General features: G+C 48.3%; 1 protein-coding gene across 2 annotated transcripts; it reads right to left on the reverse strand.

The window, feature by feature from the left end:
* Positions 1-250: 250 nt before the first annotated feature.
* PIWIL1 (piwi like RNA-mediated gene silencing 1) lies at positions 251-12,755 on the reverse strand. Of its 2 annotated transcripts, XM_041410277.1 has the most exons (22): positions 12,694-12,755; positions 12,066-12,143; positions 11,447-11,505; positions 11,241-11,329; positions 10,818-10,943; positions 10,264-10,478; positions 9,638-9,759; positions 8,946-9,026; positions 8,238-8,435; positions 7,780-7,891; positions 6,800-6,917; positions 6,060-6,177; positions 5,796-5,910; positions 5,157-5,344; positions 4,492-4,564; positions 3,964-4,164; positions 3,762-3,865; positions 3,224-3,294; positions 2,535-2,688; positions 1,594-1,719; positions 1,014-1,161; positions 251-367 (listed from the first exon to the last, which is right to left on the reverse strand). In XM_041410277.1, exons 2-22 carry the CDS (start codon positions 12,138-12,140, stop codon positions 251-253), a joined length of 2,610 nt encoding a protein of 869 aa, XP_041266211.1. In that variant the 5' UTR covers positions 12,141-12,143; positions 12,694-12,755. The 2 variants fall into 2 exon arrangements, with proteins under 2 accessions (XP_041266211.1, XP_041266212.1); XM_041410278.1 differs by lacking the exon at positions 12,694-12,755 and having other exon boundaries at positions 11,241-11,338; positions 11,456-11,505; positions 12,072-12,140.
* Positions 12,756-14,824: the final 2,069 nt, after the last annotated feature.

Consider the following 14,824-nt stretch of genomic DNA (forward strand, 5'->3'; position numbering starts at 1 on the left):
ATTTGAGAAAAACTTCAGTAAATAAGTACCAAAAACCATAAAAATTTGTGTAGTTATTCTAGCAAGCAGACACCTGTTCAAAATGCAAATCTCAAGCTTTTCCTTGGTACCATGAGAATAAAATAATTTCCACAACTGCACATATCCTGTGCACGTCTCTTACGAAAAACCAAAACTAAACCAAAAGCCCAGACAATTCCACATTCCCTGGAGAGGAGCTACTCTCTTCTGCTTGGCTGGTAGCTCAGTTTCAAAGGTAGTACAGTCTGTCTGAAAGCATCAGGTTTGGTTCTCTGTGAATACTCTGACCCACAAGGAAAGCCAATTTATGAGCATACTGGCAAGGAGCAGGTACTCTGATAATACCCTGCAGAAAGGGGAAAAAAGATAAAAAGGCAATTATTTTCAGGTAATTTAAATAAGCATGCAGTCACTGTAACAAAGACCCCTGGACCTCTGAAATCTGCATACTTGTGAAATTTGCATTCCCTGTTGTTTATGATTTGTGGAAACAACTTTACACACACCCAACACGACAGAAGAACAGATGCAGTAAACCCCCAAACTTCCCAACTGCAGTGCCCTGCTGACACCTCTTTCTCAAGCTCACATTCAGTGCTGGGCCCTGCACAAGGGGGGACAGGGGCTCAGTCGTGTCTGCTGTTTGTGGCTGCTGAAGTGACAAAGCTGAAGCACACCTCGGGCACGAGCCGAGCTGGCTGTGCAGCAGAGGCCTCAAGGCAATGCAGCAACACACTTCCACCTCCATAAAGGAACAGATACTTCTGCAGGTAAGCAATTATTTCAACTTTGCTTCTGACACAGAATTTGGGAACAATACTCAACAAGTGTACCCTAGGGAGCATACAGACTGCAGTAATCTTCAGAGAGGCCAGGTAACCATGACCCGTGCAGCCCTCAAGCCGCTGCGGGTGAAGGGCTTCGTGGAGCTGCAGGGGTGTTTCAGGGCCTGCTGCACTGGCTGCAGGCTGTGCCTGCCAGGGAGCACTCACCGACCAGTTGTAGTACATGTGGCACAGCTTGTAGGTCAGGCGCTGCACGTGGTCGGGTTTCAGCTGGCTGGTGTCGTAGATCACGTTGTAGTGGGTGGGGGCCACGCAGCCGTTCTTCACCGTCTGGCTCACCACGAAGAAATCGTACCTGCAGGGACAGCAGGGCCCCGCTGCCACTGAAAGCCGTGTGCCCCACAAACACCCAGCTCCCAGGCAGCTGCCTCGTGTCCCTGCAGCCACTTTGTGCTTACTGAGCACACCCCAGAGGAGGCCTGGGCCTGGCCACAGCAGCTGCCTCTGTGTCTGACAGGCCAGGGACCCGGAGGAACTGAATAATCTCATTCTGTGGAGCAGGTCTTGAGACCGTAACTACCTTAACGATTTGTTCTGTCCCATTTTCCTCCTGGTAACAACCCTGCACATGCACTTAGCTTGCAGTGCTCATTTTCCCCAGCCCCTGAGCCACACAAGCCTGAGAAGTATTTCTACACTTGATGCTACAGTCCATGTACTGCAGGATGTATCTCCTTTCTGACCAGGCTGCTGGCAGGAGCAGTAAGTTACCTCTGCAGGAACTCACCACTCTGGTCTGGTCACCACTGTATCAACAACAGTCCCAGGGGGTGGGTTTTTGAGTCCTCCCCCAATCTCTGCAAAGAACCTGGCACCCACTCGTTTCTTCACCACAATCACAGTGAGTCTCGGGCTAAAAGAAAGGAAAAGGGAAAAAACAATACTCTCCCAGAAAACTGCACTAGGACTATTTCAGGAGAAGATTCACTGGAGTTCCCAGGCATTAATTTCACATGTAAGTCTTTACTGATTCAGATGAAATAAGACATTGTTCACAACTTTAGATTTTTAGTTGAGACACAAAATTCACATTATTTTTCACCAATCCAACTTTCCTTTAACTTCACAGAGAAGAAAATGGATCAAAAAGGGATCTTCTAACTAAAAACTGGATTTCTACTCTCTACCCCCTTGTTTCCTATATAAAACACTGTGTCTAAACAGTATTTCTGGTAAAGCCATTAACAAAGCTAAACAGAACAACTGAGTGCTTCAATTTCTCTGATTGTCTGCAGCACAAGGAAATATTTTTATTTTTCAGAGCAGATTAAGTCACTGCAGTTGGTAAGTTTCAAAGCAGAATGTTGAAAATATAAGTGACTGGACAACTTCCTTTAAGAAGTGGAAAGAAAAAAAAATGGCCTTAGCAGACACGTAACAGTCAGGCTATGACCAAGCAGTGGGGAAAAAGTAAATTGTCACTTCCACCAAGAATGCCCCAAGAGTGGATGTGCACACACGTATGGCAGTCATGTGGTGCAGGTACTAAGAATGTTCCTATTGTAAGCCAAGTATCTGAATCATGTAAATCATCAGAAAAGCAGTTATCTGAGCTCAGGTGAAATCAGGATGGAAAGACAACACAGTCTCCATCCACAGCCTCGTTCTGTATCCCAGTGTTTATTCCTCTGGCAGTGGAAAGAAGAGGGTTGGTAGAAGCAGATTTACCTGTAGTCAGTACCAATACTCTTCAAGCAATCCAGAAACTGAGGCACTTCATAATTAACCAAAGTATTGAGCTGTCCATCTCCAACACCATCACGATACACAAAAATACGAGAGGGCAAACCCTTATTCCATTTAGACCAGTTCCTCAGAGCAGCTTAAAAAAACAAGAGTAAAAGCCATTAGCTGCAATGTCAATTCATTCCAAAAGAAAAAATGGATTTTTATTCCTAGAAAAACAGCAGCAAGTTGGAAAAGTAAGGTCCTCAATCCTTCAGTAACCTGAAATGGGTCAGCATCGTGCCACACAAACATACCTGGAAGAAGAGCTCTGGTTTGCCTGTGCACCCACAAACAGGAAGGACCCAAGGACACACCTGCTCTGCTGGCCTCTCTCACAGCAGGAACTGTGAGCCCTCCTTGACATCAGACTCCCTTAAAGCATTCTTGGAAGTGCACTGCTCACTTTTTAATTATTGCAAAGGAATGTGGGAATCAGTGAAAGATTTACACAAGATGCTATTGGTTTTCAGCAGTATTTGTAAGGGAATGTTTAATCTGCTGTCATCCAAGTGCAGGCTGGTAAAGCCTCCCCTCAGGCCAGCAGGAGAGGAGGGTTTTGAGGAAGCTGAATTCTAAGTTCTTAGATCTGGCTCCACAAGAGCAGAACTCCTTTCCCCTCCTTCCCTTACTTTGCAAGCAGGTTTTGATTCCATCCACAAGTTCTTGCCCACGACTTTGAACAACGCAGCGGGAGAACCACCTGTGAAGAACAAAATGAAAGAGACCTTCAAAGCACTTCCCAGGCTTACTGCAATGAAGTTATTTATAAAATGTCCATGACCACTTAGTCTTTATGGGTCTTGTGGGTCAATGCAGCCAAGGAAGAGCTGAGGTTCTATGAGAATATCCCCCCCTGTGGTAAAAGTGTCATAGCACGACTTAAAATTCTTCTCAGCCAAGAAAAGCCTTTCACACCAATCAACTCAAAAGGGGAAAGACCCTGTCACCCTGATGCTCTCTATTCATCTCAGCCATGTCTCCACCACTCGACCCCTCTCTCCAAGCAATGTGGGACAAGGCCACTCCTTCAAGTGGGAAAAATTCACAATACATTTCATATTAACCATTACAGCAAACCAATTTTGAATTTTCCTGATGGACCATCACACTGAAGCTGTTGTTCAGTCAAAGGAAAGGTTTTTCTTACCTTAGGCAGCCTGCTCTTACCGTGTGACTGCTGGATTCAGGCTGGCGACGAAGCCGGCGATGGACTGCTTCCCAGAGACGGTGTCATGGTAACAATCAATGCCCACAATCATCACCTGCTTCAGCTGCAAAGCAACCACAGCACCAGCCACGGTGCATACAGGGCTTGCTTTCTGAACAAAGCCTACCAAAGAGGAGTTACCACTGATAAGGAAGTACTCACGGGGATCTCCACGCTCCAGAGCTCTCCTCCCATTTTGCAGTTCATCTGCAAGGCAATTTTGGTTGCCACGGTCATGATCGTCTGCGGTTTGCTCAGAGTGCGAGCCAGCACACACTGGCTGGGGATGGGGCAGTCTGTGCACAGGTACTTCTTGATGGCATCGTACTTATCCTTCCGGGAACTAGACAAGATACAAACTACCTGTGAAGAAAAAAGGAGCTCTGTAAGCAGCTGCATTCTCAGAGTTATACAGCACTTAAACAGTTCTTTAGGAAAAAGTGTTTATGCTCTAGAGAAATATTCAAATGTTCACAGTGAAAGAAAGAGCTGCCAAGTGTCAGTGTCTGTAGTTCAGAACCAAAGGCTCTTATCCAGAAGGATACCCATGCTCAGTGTTAGGTCTGCCCAGGAGGGCAGGATTCTCAGTAGTGGATTCTCAGGAGCCCAGAGCTGCATTTCCGAGAGCAAATCCCACTAAACCAGTTACAGAGATAAACAGGATTTGAAATGATGGATTCAAATACATACTATGTCTATGTCAGGGGTCACCCTTTGCTGTAAGACCCTTAAATATGCTTCTGTTCTATCATCTACTTCAATCCTGAAAAGAAAGAGAGAAAATGCTTACAGAAAAACAACCACTAACAGCTATTGAAACTTTAGCAATAGCACATAAGCTCACTACGCATCAACAGTGTATGAAATGTCACATTTACACCTATTAACAAACCACTTTCACACATCTGCAGATTAAAAGGAATCACCTCCAAACTTAGGCTTCCAAACACAATGAAATTCAAAATTAAAAGCAAGTACAGGTACTCAAGGGAGGATACTTGCAAGGAGAACAGATCAGAATCAGAATACATCCTAAGTCAGCAGAAAATACTCCTTAGAGAAGGGTTTGCTCAATGACTGTCTGTCTGATACTTCTTAGTTTTGGCATATGAAAAGCTCTCAGAAACAAAAGTATGGCTAAGGAAAGTCAATCACTAGAGAAAACGGAACAATCTGCATACTGAAGATTGCTTTAATCCCAATCCCGCAGACATCGGCTGTGGGACACACTACGCCCTCCCAGAACTCTGCTTTAATCCCAATCCCGCAGACATCGGCTGTGGGACACACTACGCCCTCCCCTCACGCAGCCCAGGACGGTGAGGATGTTTCCCTCGGCTCAGGAGGACACTCACATGTTGGGCCTGTTTATGCGGATGCCCATGGACGGGGTGACCTTGAAGAGGCTCTGCAGCAGGGTGTTGGCCACGTCGTAGTTGCGGCGGGTGTAGATGAGCAGCCAGCTGTCCATGGGCACCGAGCGGATCAGGGGCACGCCGCGCGTCTCCTTGGTCCAGTCGGCAAACTGGGGGTTGTAATCGAACTGCAGAGCAAACAGCTCGTGTTTGACACAGCCTGTGACTGCACCACATCTGCACTGCTCACAGGGGTCACCCTGCCTGTGAGCGAGCACACACTGCCTGTGTTCTACCTACCCAACCGAAATAATTTGTGGCTTGTCACCCAAAAGCCTTGGTACCTTTCTAAGAGATGGAAATGGATGAGAAACATCCCTGCTCTCCCAGACTGTGTACCTGACCAGGACTGCTCTGCAAGGATGACCCCATTGTGATGGGAGTGCCTTCAAGGGTTTCTAACCACAGCTTGGGAACAACGTAAGAAAATTGCAATTCTCCTGCTTGGACAAAGACCTGTGTATAACATTTTCACACTTTATCCTTCACTTATAAACCAAAAAGTACTCTTTCCTGCCTTAAGAACTTGTTCCATCAGTGAGACACCCAGAAGATTTTAGAAGTTGATTTATTATTTACCATGGTTCCTGATTGAAAGATCTTTTCTCCTTGAACAACTCTTCCTGTAAAGGACACTGATTTGTAATCAAAGCTTAAACCCCAGTTTCGGAGCTCCTTCTGAACATTGTCATCTCTGTTTAAAACAAGATTTGAATGAAAACCGTGAGAAATTTGCTCCTGCTGACTTATTTAAAACTAGTAAGACTTCAGAAGTTTCGCTGTGAGAAGTTTGTTATACACATTTTTCCCAGGACAGACACAGAGGACACTGGGGTGCCATACTTTTGGATGTAGCTCAGAAGCCTCCCCAGCTCGCGCTGCCTCTGCTCAGGCGGCAGCCGCGTGTGGATGGCCAAGTCCTTCATCATGTTGAAATCGTTGCGCATCTTGTCAGTCAGCCCTGCCAACAGCAAAGCCTTTTCTGAGTCCAAGTTAAGATCAAAGGCTATAAAAACTAAACTTGCAGCTCGTGCAGATAAGTGACACGTGTCCTGCAGACACAGGAAGTGGTGGCAGTAGCAGCCCAAGTTTTCAGTTGCTTCCTGTACATACATCCCCACTGGCACAGAAAAAAAATCCTGAATTGTTGCACTTGAGAGGAAACCACACAAGGCATTGCAGCTCTTCAGCTCTGTTTTCAAATCAAAACAAACAGTGCTGACATGTTCAGGTACTGCTAGTGCAAAGTGAGTATCTCAGAGCAAAACATCTATTTATGTATCTTACAAAATTATCATCAATTTCTAGTAAATTGCTCCTTTTCAACAGAAGTTCTACCACCAAAACTGTAAAAGTTATCAGAGTGCTGATGTTGGATACCATAGCTAAACACTATGCAACAACAAACCCCCTCAAACTTTCCAGTCCCATTTAAATATCCAATCTTTTAGCAATAACATGTGTTTCTAAACTCACATTTGTACAAACAACTCTGAACCCTGCAGAAAGCTGCTGTCAGAATACCTCCCTCAGTAGGCATTATGGTTTGACAGCTGCTTGGATATGGAAAAATACTACAGTACCTGTTAGGGAGCACAGCTCTGGAATCAGAGCCACAGATCCTTGGATGTTCCCTCTCTTCCTCTTCATCTGGCTGATCAGGACAGGCTGCATCCAATCACTAATTTCTATGTTATATTGCTGTATCAGAAATACAGACTGCATGTTAATTTAGTCATAACAAACATCATTTCTGAATAATGCTGCTCACTTTAGAAAAGAAGTATTGCTCCTAAAACAAACAAAACCAAAAGCAACTAGTAACCTTTTTCAATCAGCACATCTCAGAACTGGTTTTGCCAGAAAAGGCAAAGCAGGGAAGCACTATTCTCTCAACTGATGCCATCAAACTACTGATGTGTAAGAGACAACAGAAACAAAGCCTGTGCCTTGTTGAGGCATTACCATCTGGGCTATCTAACTCAATATTGGGATGCTCCTTCCAGTTCAGCAATGGACAAATTCCTGCCCTACAAAGCAATTTAAGAAATCACAAGAATCAAACAAGACTGCCTAGTGAAGTTGCTGAAGTTTAGCCTTCCCATAACCTTAAGCTCCATCCTGTTTCCACTGAAGCTGGTATGCACGAAGACCTGACAAGTACAGTGGGAGGCCTCAGTGGCCAAGCTGTGACAGACACACTCAACCCAGGGGAGCTTTGGCTTTCCCAAGCCCAGTTCTGCACGCTGTGACAATGTATCTGCACTCCTCCCACATCACCTGTCCCTGCTCACATCTCCCCAGTGCCTCCTTTCCCAAGAGCTCCTTGTTCATCCCTGCAGCCCTCCTGGCCTTTCTGCCTGACCAACTACTCCCTGGGATGGACTACTGCCACCAAACCACGCTGTGCAGGTTAGTTACTGACCTCAGATTACACAGTGTCCTTTAAACAAAAATCTGTTCAAAATACTATGAATTACAAATGCATGGATCCTAAGTAAACCTGTAACAATGACTGAACATTCCAAGTTAAAGCACAAAACACACAGTTGAATTTTCATACCTTTTTGTAGTACTCCACAAAGCTCATCTCAGAACCATCTGATTTTCTAAAGGTACTCTTTGGATTGTTATCCCAGTCGATGTCATCAATTCTGTATGTTCTGTTATTGTACCTACACAGACATTTCATCACTTTTTGTTTAAATCTTAAATAGAAAAGAAATACACTGGGATGACAAAGTTACTGTCAGTACTCATGCAAGCTGGAAGTTTTGCTCCTTTCAGAAGTAATAACCTCAAGCTTTCAACTGTAATAGGCTCTCAATTCTACCACAAGCTAAGTGTAACAAAACCAAAGAAAACCAGTGTGTACTTCCTGCTTTTGCAAATGCTGTCACCCTGATCCATTTGCTAGCTGGACAATGACAGCATTTTTTGGCTTTCTGATGCTTTATTGCCTACTTCAGGACATGGAGCATAGTCAGCTCTCCAAGACAACAAGAGTCCAAGAAGACTTACTTTGTGAGAACAATCAAACCAATCAGCTCTTTAGCACAGGTGTCTCTAAATCTCTCCTCTCCAACCTGGGAGTGAAGGCTGTGCATAGTATCCAGCACTGTCTCCCCACGGAGAACCTTGTGGCTCACGTCTGCACACAGCATGATGTTCTCCTCATACTGCAGGATGGAACTGGTGAAGCCCAGCCACACCATCAGCCTGGCAAAAGAGAACACACAAAATCTTGGAGTGCTTCAGAGCATCTCTATTCTCACCCCTTATTCCTGTTCACTTGCACAGACACCAGAGAGCAGTGATGGCACAAAGAAGCCATCATCCAAGTATAAACAAGCTCTTGAAGGTTAACGAAATCAAAAATATTTCACAGGTAGTATCTTTAGTCAGCTAAGAAATCCATTTCACGCTGGTAAGCATCTCACAAAGTGTGCAGGCATTCAGGACACTTTGAGAACACAAAGACCAGGAGTTTAGCCAGCAGGACACTGCCCAGTTCCTTCCATCAGCCAGGCTGTACAGGTCAGGTTAACAGCAGGGAGTGCAGCACAGCCCCATGATGGGGCCCCAGGCAAACTCAGGCCTACCAACTTGTAGGGCAGGCCCAGAGCAGCCAGGAGCACCCTGCAGGGATCCTGCAGGGAACAGGACAGCCCTGACAGCCAGCAGCCCTTGCCCCAGCACCCCTCCAAAAGCCAAGGGCTTCTGCCTAACCTGTGGTTAGGGATGCTGACTGGATCACTGGGGTTGTAATAATTACGTCCAATCTGCTGCAAATTCAGCATCTTCAAAAGCCTGAAAATAGAAAAATGGATGTCCTTTAGCATCATTACTATTATTATCATCATCACATCATGCATGGTCCAATCCCTATGCACAAACTCATTGTTCATCTGACTATGTAAAATATGAACTTCTCATTAAACTCAATTTATCAAGGTCATGGACACTTATTAACAATAATCAGGTGAGAAGTTCATGTCCAAGTCCACCTTTCACCAAGCAGCTGAAGGTAGCAGTCAAACAGGCTACATCTCAGGTGAACCACACAGCCATGTACCAAGGTTAAGAGGAAAGACTACAGTCACAAAGGAGGAAATTTCCAGTTCAATATCCTGCTCTGTGATTTGCTTTAAGAGGCAAACCCACAGACACAAAGGAGGGTGGGGTGTTGTAACTGCCTACAACAGCATGAACTCCTTTCACACTAACACAGCCCAGAAACACACACAACTGCACTTTGCAGTATTAGCAATGAGGCTGGCCCCACGGTAACAGCAGCCAGAAAGGCTTAAAAATTTACATTAATAATACTTATTAGTTGCAGCCTATTCCTCGGAATGGAAAAACTTACTTCAGATATTTTTAGAGTAACTTCGTATAAAGACATAACTTGTACAGCAAACCTTCTAAAAATGATGTTGTAAAACTGCAGACAAGTAGGTGAAGTGGGTGGCAACTCATTAGTGAGTGTGACTGTTATCTTCACATCCTCCCCATTTCGAGTCCTACTGAACAGTTCAGTAACCTGAGAAAGTGAAATGAGGTTAACAAAACCAGAGCAAACAGTGCTGCCTCTGGATTTTGCTCCAGTAATATCAAACTGGACTTAGCCATTTTTATTCCCAGCAATAATTCAAGACTAACTGAAATGTGGATTCCATCTCCCACTAGGACTGTGAAATATACATATACATATATACATATATATACACACACACCCTTTCAATTATGTGGGGTGCTAAAATACAGAAGGTAGGAAAAGATGTAAGCACAAAAGAAATGAAAGGAGAAATACTGCCTGTACTATTACTTCTGTGCAGAGGATGATTCTAGCCTGCAGAAATTAACCACTGGAACCAGAAGCTCATTACCAAATTCCTGTACATGTACAAATTGGCTTATACTGATATCCTCAATCCCAACTAAACACTGCTTGTGGGAATCAACCCCCTAATTTCACCTAGCCAGCAAGAAACAAGAATAAGCTGCAAGTCGTGATAAAAAGCAGAAGAGCATTCTCGTAGGGTACCTTGTTCTCCAGTTTCTTTGGCAGGAACAGTATAGAGCCATCAAAGGCGTGGGTCTTGCCAATGGTCTCCTCGTGCTGGAAGAGCAGGGCCGAGCGCAGGCGCCGCGCCTCCATCTCGGGGCTGTAGCCAACGTGGTACTGGTACAGCGCCCACTGCGGGCGCGACGTCAGCCGGAAGTGGTTGGTGGTCAGCTTGATCATTTTTCCTGAAAAGCCTGGAATGAGAGCAGACGTGGTAACGTTACAAAAGGTTACCACGTGACCACGTTCAACGGCGCTCAGACAGCAGCCAGACAAAGATTAGAGGTCAGTGGTGCTCCTCATCTGTTCTACCCCATGCTCTCAGACATTCATCCACCCTCTGGAGCTTTCTGTAGAGCCTTCAGCTGCCAGCACAACACTCCATGCTCCTCTGCAGCTACCAGCAACAACTTCTTATCTAACACACTCTGAAGATTTTTTTACTTGGCTCTTTAGGGGAAACTGAGAGCAGAAATAAAGGAAACTCTTTCATTTCCAATTGCTCACATGGCTAGAGTCTGATTTAAACATACCGGTTTTGGACTCTTGAACATGCATCATGGCTTGCCGAGTGTTCACCCCAAGGTCATGGAAGTCTCTGCGACGTCCACCCCTATCTCTTAAAGACAAATCCTGGAGTCCTGAGGAAACCTGCAACCCTATTGTTTCAAAGGCAAGAATCACAATCAAGTAATAAATAACACATATACTATCATATATTAACAAATAAAAACACATAACGCAATTAAGTCTCGAAAGGCATTAAGACAAATTTAAGAGTAATCACAAAATGTTAAGTTTCAGCTTTTGCTATGTAGCAAACATCTTCCAAATCTTAGTAACAAACCTCATTTTGAAAAGGAAAAAAAAGACAAAGACAGCCTAAAGGATGCCTTAATTGGATTCTCTCCAAAACAGGTGCCCTTGTGGGCACGGGATCTCCCAGCCCTGCTGACCTTCAGGCCTCCTCTCCTGCAGGGGGTTCTCACAGCCGCGCAGGCGCCCCTGGCCCCCGGGCTCTTCGGGCTGTGCTGGAGGAACATGGAGCTGCTGCAGCTGCAGCTGCTGGAGCTGCTGGGGGTGCTGCAGCTGCTGCAGCTGCTGGGGGTGCTGCGGGTGCTGCAGCTGCTGGGGGTGCTGCAGTTGCTGCAGGTGCTGCGGGTGCTGCTGCGGCTGCCGCCGGCCGCGCAGCGGGCCGGGCACGCCCTGCTGGACCGGCCACTGCTGGGAACAAACAGCACGAGTTAGGGACATTCAAACCCCTTCAGGTATGTCATGTTAGGTAAACATGTTAGTTTAAACCCTTTCTTTCCTGTACTAAGCGGCAGAGTTACTGTTCTACACCTGGAACTCAAAATTACTGGAGTGTGGAAGCTTTTTGACTTCTTATTCGTTTAACTAATAGCTAATGCAAATCCCCTTTCCATGCTCTAACTAAAATTTATGGGCTTCTCATTTTCTACAGTCCCTCTGACACCTCAAGTAACTGACCACTTATTCTATGAAAACATCTTTTGTAATTTTAGTGTCTAGTGAATAAGTAACACTAAAAAGTGCCAGGGCTGGAAGAACAGCAATCTTAAGCCATGAGCAATCCCACAATTCAGAGTTTCATGTTACTGGAAACTTAATAAAATGCCCTTAATAAAACAGAGCTATATTAACTGTACACCCAGCAGAATGTATGCATACATACATAAAACATATAACACATATGCCTGATATTAAAATAGGAAGTAGGTGAGGTACAAATCTCAAATCAATCCTGAAAACCAACTCACAGGTGCATCTCCTACAGCAGGAGGAGGAGGTGTCTGTCTGGGAGGTCTTCCTCTGGCTCTAGCTCTTCCAGTCATCTTCTAAAACAAGCAACCTGCAGCATTAGTGTTTTATCTTCTCCTTCCCACCCTTATCCCAATAAATACTACGAGCAGCACTAGAGCATTTGTCCTGCTTTAATTTCAACGGGCTCGGCAGAACGCACCCATCCCTGCAGGATTCTCTGCTCGGGGATTTCCACGCTGACAGCGCTCCTCCATACGGGAGCGTGGGCAAGGCCCTCCGGTCAGGTTTGCGGGGACGGGCGCGGGCCCCCACAAAGCCGAGGCTGCTGAGTCTGTGAGACCGGAGAGCACGGCAGGAGCTGCGGCCTCAGCCCCGCGCCACCCCGGGCCTCGGGACGCTGCTCTGAGGCTCCCCTGGAGACTCGGCCAGCCCGGTTCGCTACCGGGAGCACAGCCCCCTCCTCCAGAGCACGTGCCAGCGCCGCGGCCTGCTCCGTGCGGCCCAGCCCTGCCCGTCCTCCGCACCCACAGCCCCCGGCCCGGGCCCGGCGCGGCTCCCTGCCCGCCTCCAGCAGCCCGCGGGCCCACAACCCCCGAGCAGCGCCGCGCCCGGCCTCGGCCTTACCTCCGCCTGCCCTCGGGCCGCGCGGGGACACTGCTCCTACCCGCCTGGAGACAGCAGGCCGCCCTCCCCGAGCCCCCGCACGATTCTGTCCCCGCCGGAGCCGCCGCCGCCGCCGCAGACCGAGCCCGGCACAGCCCCGGCCCCGCCGCGCCCTCAGCGCCGAGCCCGCACGGCACGCGACAGCGGGGCGAGGCGGGAAGGCGCCCGCTGCGCCGATTGGCTGCCGAGCGCTGCCGGAGAGTGCCGAAGGGAGCCGAAGGGCCGTGCCCGCACAGCACCGCCTCCTGTGGCCGTGGCCGTGCCCGCGGGGGCGGCGGCCGCTGCCCCGGGATAGCGGGGACAGAGGCCGGGATAGCGGGGATAGAACCCGGGATAGCGGGGACAGAGCCCGGGATAGCGGGGACAGAGCCCGGGATAGCGGGGATAGAACCCGGGATAGCGGGGATCCAGCCCGGGATAGCGGGGATCCAGCCCGGGATAGCGGGGATAGAACCCGGAATAGCGGGGATAGAACCCGGAATAGCGGGGATAGAGCCGGGGATAGCGGAGACAGAACCCGGGATAGCGGAGACAGAACCCGGGATAGCGGGGACAGAGCCCGGGATAGCGGTCTGTCCCCGTTCCCGGGCGCTGTCCCCGTTCCCGGGGCGCCGTTCCCGTTCCCGGGCTCTGTCCCCGTTCCCGGGGCTCTGTCCCCGTTCCCGGGCGCCGTTCCCGTTCCCCGGGCGCCGTTCCCATTCCCGGGGCGCTGTCCCCGTTCCCGGGCGCTGTTCCCGGTCCCGGTGTCCGGGCAGGACGCGAGCAGCCCGGTGCCGTCTCCGCCCGGTGCCAGCTCGCCAGGAGATGGAGCAGTCAGACCAGAAACGGGGCCGGGGCCGGCGGGGGCTGGCTCGGAGCTCCGAGCGCCCCTGGCTCCAGCCGCTCCCCCGGCCCGGGGTTATTTCTGTTGACAGTATCTGCATTTACCAAATTCATATGGTTTGGGAAATTTAAAATCAATCAGATGCGGTACATGGAAACCTGTTGATTCATTTAAAATATTTTGAAGTGTTTCCAATTAATGCACGTAACTTGCATGTGTTTAATGCTCTCTATCTCGCAGCAATAAAATAAATATCAGTCCTTAGAAATTGTCACTTCTTAACTGCCATGGAACTACGAAACAATGAAACAACCCCTACCATAAGCTCTATTAAAACGCGTTTTTACTTTGACTACATTAAATGGCTTTATTAACGATGAATAAAACCAAGCATACCCTGCTGCTCACTCCGTGAGGCACAGCCGAGCGTGCTGCAGGCTGCCAGCAGCAGCGGTGTGACAGCACAGCCCGGCACAGCCCAGCACAGCCCGGCACAGCCTGGCACAGCCCAGCCCAGCCCAGCCCAGCCCAGCCCAGCCCAGCACAGCCCAGCACAGCCCAGCCCAGCCCGGCATAGCCCAGCAGCTCCGGCCCGGAGCGCCCCTCCTGCCCCCCAGGGCATCCCCCAGCACAGCAGCAGCCGCACAGAGGGAAAAGCTCCTTTTGCGGAGGCTGACCCAGCTGCCGTGGCTGTGACACAGAACATGACTCCTATTTCGGGCTTCCCAACAGAACAGGAAAGCTCAAGGCTTGGGGGGAAGCGGTCTGAAGCGGGAATGAACTCCCCAGCGAGCCTTCCCACGAAAAGCAGGGTGTGTAGGTGGCACCAGGGCTCACAGGCACCACTTCACTTTGCAAGTGTGCCTCTGCTTGAGGATTAAATGGCCGTGATGTGTTTGGAGACACTGACTGCAGAGAGAGAACGCTCCCTAGCAAACACTCACCTCTGTGGGACAGCACTCTGACCTTGGCAGGTCATTTACAGTTTTGGAGGTACCTGCAGTGAGCAAGCTTCCTCTTCCTTGTTCTCTGCTATTCCAGGCAGAAGTGGGTGACACTGTTGACATTAATAAGTAAATAATAGGAATATCTCTTTTTGTTTCATTTATATTGTCAGTCTGTCCTCAAAGCCAGTTTTCTGCACAGCATCCCACTGGGGAAGCCAGGCTCTCTCAGAAGTTAAAAAGCAGAGATTTCCCACTATGGAAGAGTGGATGCTGCTGCTTAAAGACAGCTGAAGTACTTTTAGCATGTGATTTCCATTATTCA

The sequence above is a fragment of the Onychostruthus taczanowskii genome, unplaced genomic scaffold, assembly GCF_017590055.1.
Source record: "Onychostruthus taczanowskii isolate IOZ18803 unplaced genomic scaffold, ASM1759005v1 scaffold32, whole genome shotgun sequence".
In the NCBI taxonomy this organism is placed as follows: Eukaryota; Metazoa; Chordata; class Aves; order Passeriformes; family Passeridae; genus Onychostruthus; species Onychostruthus taczanowskii.